Source organism: Zophobas morio, unplaced genomic scaffold (assembly GCF_036711695.1).
Source record: "Zophobas morio isolate AGI-343-1 ecotype UQ-CSIRO unplaced genomic scaffold, CSIRO_AGI_Zmor_V1 ptg000009l, whole genome shotgun sequence".
Taxonomy (NCBI): Eukaryota; Metazoa; Arthropoda; class Insecta; order Coleoptera; family Tenebrionidae; genus Zophobas; species Zophobas morio.
In genome coordinates, this window is record NW_026972114.1 from 10,123,807 (window position 1) to 10,130,630 (window position 6,824).

At 33.3% G+C, this 6,824-nt stretch overlaps 1 protein-coding gene across 1 annotated transcript; it reads left to right on the plus strand.

The window, feature by feature from the left end:
• The first annotated feature begins 5,261 nt into the window (after positions 1–5,261).
• LOC135125721 (tigger transposable element-derived protein 4-like) lies at positions 5,262–6,824 on the plus strand. Its single transcript, XM_064051382.1, has one exon. The coding sequence runs from the start codon at positions 5,262–5,264 to the stop codon at positions 6,822–6,824; it is 1,563 nt and encodes a 520-aa protein (XP_063907452.1).

Here is a 6,824-nt window from a genome sequence, read left to right on the forward strand (position 1 = left end):
TTCAAGGCCAACTATTCGGTGCTCGCAAAAGGCAGGGGGAATGCACGCGAAAGAAGAAGAAGAGAAGTGAGAGGGGCGCAGCGCCGTGAAACAATTGAACCGCGACCGGCCGCCTGTGACTGGAATCCAGAATTGACGTTTGGCGATTTTTTTTCATCTTCATCTTCGAGCGCTTTTAATTGACGCGATTAAGATGGCGGCGCGTCACGTGGACGCATGCATTTTTCAAACGTCGGACCCGAAAAGGCTTCGTGAGGGTAATGCGCGCTATCACTGCACAAAATTTTAATGCGATCGATCGCGAAATCACGCGACAGTTTTCGGCTGGGAAAAAAACAACCTCAGGCACGGCAGGGTTGGGGTGGGGCAGGGTTGCCACATCTCGTGCACGACTTTCGTGACGTCCATTCAAAAAATTTGGTGATTAGTGTGTGTCATCGAGGTATTTTTTCGTCTTTGAATAATAAGAGGTATTTTTGGTGAATCAATAATCCTATCGACGACAAAACGTCATAGTTACGTACAAACAAATAAATGTATCCTGTTTTTTATTTTTTTTTTTGTCTAACATGGAGTTAGGTCGCTTGGTGGGAAAATTTTTTCACAGGATGCTATGTTTACTATTTTTAAAATTAACTGTCAGTTTTTAAGAATTTAAAAAATATAAGTATGTACTGGTTTATAGTATTACGTTTTTATTAAAACAAAATAATGAATTATGTGTAGATCTTTGTGTGAGATATAAGTAGTAGTAATGACTTTTTCTTGACAGAATTTAATCAGGGAAGTATCCATTTGCGGACTCGGCACGTACAAACTTTACCTGACTAGTCATGTAAACGAGCGTAGGAACCTGATTTAAATTTAATTATATCTTTGGGACAGAATTTGTAATGGTTAAGAAATTTTATTTACAAATTAAATTAACATGAAACATTAATATTAATTTCATATAAATATTTACGTCCGAACTATAATATTTTCGAATACTAAAAAAATCTAGTTAGCAAACGCTGAACAGTGGCGTATCTGCTTGACATCTTGTTTATGTTTGTATGTATAGTCGGGGAAAATCAAATTGGCAGATCTAACTTTTAATGTTGCCATAGAATTATCATAAAAGTATTAAATTCTGTCAAATAATGTTTGTTAACCGTGTATCTATCTGTTATGTGTATCACGTAGATGGTAAAACGCTAACCAAACCTTGTCTAATCATCCCACCAACAATCTGATGACGTCACCTCAAAATTGTATGAATAACATAATCCTACACCTGTAGTTTATGAATCCGTGTTGAGTTTTTTCTCGAGATAACGAATTTTGATAAAAAAATCAAAACTGTAAAACAACATTTTGCAATTTAATTTTAAATCTGTAAACTGTGTAAAACCGTCTACAGTATAACCTCTCTAATCCGAACCCATGATTATCCGAACATCCAGTAATCCGAAGAGAGGCTAGTTGAAGTCGATATCTCTTTAATCTGAACTGAACTTGAAAACATGTACTTACAAAAATGACGGAAGATCTTTCTGTACGTGTTGTATTGAATTTTTTGAAATTTTTAAAAATTGTGATTTTTCAATGCCCTGAATTAATTAACTAATTCTGGAAAAAAGGTTGAAGTTATCGAAGAAATGAGGCCGGAAGTGACTTCTGCGCCCCGAAATCTACAAGAAAAAGTATTTAGTTAAATTTCGAAAATCGTCGAAAATGGATCGAAATTTGCTAGTCCTAGCCAAATAACCAACCCTCTAAGAAAATAAAAGGCGGGTGGGCCAGGCTAGTATTTGCCAAAATAACACTCACAAAGTAGATCATTTGTCAAAATCAGTCTTATCGTAGCGACTACTACTAAATTTTCCAGTTTTTCGATTTTTCAACTTTCGAATTTTTCAATTTCTCGCTTTTTAAATTTTCAATTTTTTGATCTGTCTTTCGATTTTTGATTTCTCTGGGCAACTGAAAAAAACTTTCGATTTTTTAATTTTACAATTTTGGCAGTTTTCCGATTTCTTAATTATTTGATTTTTAAAAATATCGAGTACCTAAATACATGTTTATTTTTTTTAATTTTCGATTTTTGATTTTTTGTCTCCGAGTTTTTGGAAGGCAGTAAAAGTAATTTTGATCAGCGATTGCCATGTTTACCGTAACTTTAAAACGTCTGAAACTTTTGTTTCTAATTTCCAATTTTTGGATTTTTCGATTTTTCAAAATTTCAGATCGAATAAATTTGTTCTTTTAGTTAAAAAATCGAAAAATGACAAATCGTGAAAAGGAACAATTTTAACTTGAGAACTTGAAAAATTAAAATTAAAAAATTCCAAAATTGTAAAGTTAAAACTTGAAAAATCAAAAGATTGGCATTAAAAACTGCAAAATTGTCAAACACATTATCAAATGAAATATTCAAAAATAGAAAAATTTAAAAACTAAAAAAATATGAAAACTGGAATTTCAAATTCGATTTTATAAGATTTTTGTTTTTTATTTTTCGATATTTCAGTTTTTGATTTTCCGATTAAACAGTCCCGATTTCTCATTTATCCAATTTTTCAATTTGTCATTTTTTGATTTTTAAGTTTTTTTATTTTTAGCAAGTACTAACTAGCTCCACCCACCCAGCCTTTATTTTCTTAGAAGAATAAGTCATCTGCCAAAATTAGTCTCATCTTGACAAGTACTAGCCCCGCCCACCCACCCTTTATTTTCTTAGAAGAGTGGGTCATCTGCCAAAATCAGTCTTATCTTGAGAAGTAATAGCCCCGCCCACCCACCCTTATTTTCTTAGAGGATAAGTCATTTGCAAAAATCAGTGTCAGACTTGCCAAGATAAGATTGATTTTGGCAGATGACCTACTCTTCAAAGAAAATAAAGGGTGGGTGGGCGGGGCTAGCACCTTTTCTTAGAAGAGTAGGTCATTTGTCAAAATAAGTCTTATTTTGGCAAATACTAACCTGCCCCCCCTGCTTTTTATTTTCTTAGAGGGTAGGTTATTTGGGAAGTAGGTAGGTACTACCATACTGTAAAATTTCATTTTTGAGAAAGTTGTCAAAAATATTGAAAAAATTCAGAGATATATATATCCCGACGTGTTGATTCCAAAAATATAGCATGTTTATGGTAACGGAGCAATATTTTCGGAAAATTCGGTGTGAAATTCAATTTTTTTGAAAATTTTGAAAACTGCGATATTTCAATGGACGATTCTCGAAAAACGGTTTAAGTTATCGAAAATATGAAGTCAGAAGTGACTTCTGCGGCCCAAAATGTACATGCAAGTATTTAGTTAAATTTCGAAAATCGTCGAAAATGGATCGAAATTTGCTAGTCCTAGCCAAATAACCTACCCTCTAAGAAAATAAAAGGCGGATGGGCCAGGCTAGTATTTGCCAAAATAACACTCACAAAGTAGATCATTTGTCAACATCAGTCTTATCGTAGCGAGTACTACTAAATTTTCCAGTTTTTCGATTTTTCAACTTTCGAATATGTATTTCAATTTCTCGCTTTTTAAATTTTCAGTTTTTTGATCTGTCTTTCAATTTTTGATTTCTCTGGGCAACTGAAAAAAACTTTCGATTCTTTAATTTTACAATTTTGACAGTTTTCCGATTTCTTAATTATTTGATTTTTAAAAATATCGAGTAAATACATGTTTATTTTTTTTAATTTTCGATTTTTGATTTTTTGTCAACGAGTTTTTGGAAGGAAGTAAAAAGTAATTTTGATCAGCGATTGCCATGTTTACCGTAACTTTAAAACGTCTGAAACTTTTGTTTCTAATTTTCAATTTTTGGATTTTTCGATTGTTCAAAATTTCGGTTCGAATAAATTTGTTCTTTTAGTTAAAAAATTGAAAAATGACAAAATGTGAAAAGGAAAAATTTTAACTTGAGAACTTGAAAAATTAAAAATCAAAAAATTCCAAAATTGTAAAGTTAAAACTTGAAAAATCAAAAGATTGGAATTAAAAACTGCAAAATTGTCAAACAAATTATCAAATGAAATATTAAAAAGTTGAAAAATTTAAAAACTAAAAAAAAATTAAAACTGGAATTTCAAATTCGATTTTATAAGATTTGATTTTTCAATTTTTGTCATTTTTTGATTTTTAATTTTTTTTATTTTGAGCAAGTGCTAGCCCCACCCACCCAGCCTCTATTTTCTTAGAAGAATAAGTCATCTGCCAAAGTCAGTCTTATTTTGGCAAGTACTAGCAACCCACCAACCTTCCCTTATTTTCTTAGAGGATGTCATTTGCCAAAATCAGTCTCATCTTGACAAGTACTAGCCCCGCCCACCCACTCTTTATTTTCTTAGAAGAGTGAGTCATCTGCCAAAATCAGTGTTATCTTGACAAGCACTAGCCCCGCCCACCCACCCTTATTTTCTTAGAGGATATGTCATTTACAAAAATCAGTCTCATACTTGCCAAGATAAGATTGATTTTGGCAGATGACCTAATCTTCTAAGAAAATAAAGGCTGGGTGGGCGAGGCTAGCACCTTTTCTTAGAAGAGTAGGTCATTTGTCAAAATAAGTCTTATTTTGGCAAATACTAGCTTGGCCCACCCGTCTTTTATTTTCTTAGAGGGTAGTTACTACCATACTGTAAAATTTCATTTTTGAAAAAGTTGAAAAAATTCTGAAAAAATTGAGAGATATATATATCCTGACGTGTTCATTCCAAAAATATAGCAGGTTTGTGGTAACGGAGCAATATTTTCGGAAAATTCGGTGCGAAATTCGAATTTTTTGAAATTTTTGAAAATTGCGATATTTCAATGGACGATTCTGGAAAAACGGTTTAACTTATCGAAGATATGAAGTCAGAAGTGACTTCTGGGGCCCAAAATATACGTGGAAGTATTTACTTAAATTTCGAAAATCGTCGAAAATGGATCGAAATTTGCTAGTACAGTATTGTCCGGTTATAATGAACCCGCTTGTAATGAACTTCCGGCTATAGTGTACTGTATTTCAAGTAACGAAATTTTTTCCATATATCTAATGTATTTTTTTTCGGTTATAATGAACCACTGAATCCGCTTGTAATGAACTTTCGGATAAAATGAACTAAATATTATTCAAAATAAAGTGCAGTTTTCCGTTTATAATGAACTTTTCGGGGATTCCCTGATTTACGCGCTACGCATTTCCCCACCAACTTGCTTTCTGTGCCAGTCGATTCTTGGTCACTGTGTCGAAGTAGCGCTACATAAGTACTTACTTGTGTAATAACATTGTTCGAAATGGAAAAACAAAAACGTAAAGCTCTAACCTTAAAGGACAAGTATGATATTATACAAAAAATACAAAGTGGTGTTAAACAACGCGATGTTAGCCAGGAAATGAACTTGATAAAATCCACTGTTTCTATGATATGGAAGCAAAGAGAAGCCATTTTATCAGCGTATGGTCAGGGAAATTCTACGTGTAAAAAAATGAGAAAATCAAAGCACCATGAAATGGATCAAGGGCTTCTTAAGTGGTTTACACAAAAAAGACAAGAAAACGTTCCTGTAAGTGGTATTATTCTACAAGAAAAAGCTAATGAAATGGGTAGTAAAATCGAAAACAAAGACTTCAAGTGTTCTAAAAGTTGGATTGAACGTTTTAAAAGAAGACATAATATCCGAACAGGAAAAATTGTGGGTGAGTCTGCAGCAGTAGATTTGAATGTTGTTAATGACTGGTTAACTAATGTTTGGCCTCATATTCGGAAAAACTATGACAGTGAAGACATTTTTAACGCTGATGAGACAGGGCTCTTTTATCAAATGACTCCTGATAAGACTTTAAAATTTGTGGGAGAAAGTTGTGCTGGAGGAAAGTTATCTAAATTGAGGATTACAGTTTTAGTAGCTGCCAATATGTCTGGAACAGAAAAAAGGAAATTGTTGGTTATAGGCAAATCTGCCAATCCTAGATGTTTCAAAAATAAACAATTGCCCGTAAAATACAAATCAAACCGTAACGCGTGGATGACCTCTGAAATTTTCACAAATGAACTGCTTGAATGGGATGAACAATTAAAACAAAAAAATAGGAAAATTGTACTTTTAGTTGATAACTGTACAGCTCACCCTGAGATTAAACTAAACCAAATTAAATTAGTTTTTATGCCACCGAATACGAGTTCAAAATTACAACCGATGGATCAAGGTGTAATTCATTCATTAAAGAGCCATTATAGGAAAATTTTACTCGCGCAGATGATAGAGGCTATGGACAACGGAAAAACATTTTCAGTTAGCATTTTAGATGCTGTAAATTTTATTCACATGGCTTGGCAAAAGGTTAGCAAAGATACAATAGCAAACTGTTTCAAGCATGGAGGATTTTCTGAAAAAAGTGCTGAATTTGATGCAGACGATGAGCTTCCCCTAACAGAATGGTTAAAAAAACATGAAGATGATCCTGGACTTATTTTCACAGATGTGGATAATGCAATTGAAATTGCAGTGCAAGAGAAAATCGGGGAATTTAATTTTGAAGAATATGTGGAAATTGATAACGACATAACGGTAACAGAAAGACTAACTGACGAGCAGATTATAGAATCAGTGACATCAGTCATGGCAACAAGTGACGAGGCCGAGGGTGAGGAAAATGAGTCTGATGAAGATGTTGATGTTTATGTTCCTTCTCTTAATGAAATGGCGCAAAAAATGGCAGAGACTCGCAACTTTTTAGAATCGCGCACTGTTCCGGAGCCTATATGGAACAGCTTTTGCAACCTCGAACGCTATATTAGTGACATTCACTTTTCTAATAGATATGTACAGACAAAAATAACTGATTTTGTCAAGTAG

Excerpts from the sequence above, each read along its gene's own strand:
- LOC135125721 (XM_064051382.1), top strand. The coding sequence starts at position 5,262 with ATGGAAAAACAAAAACGTAAAGCTCTAACCTTAAAGGACAAGTATGAT.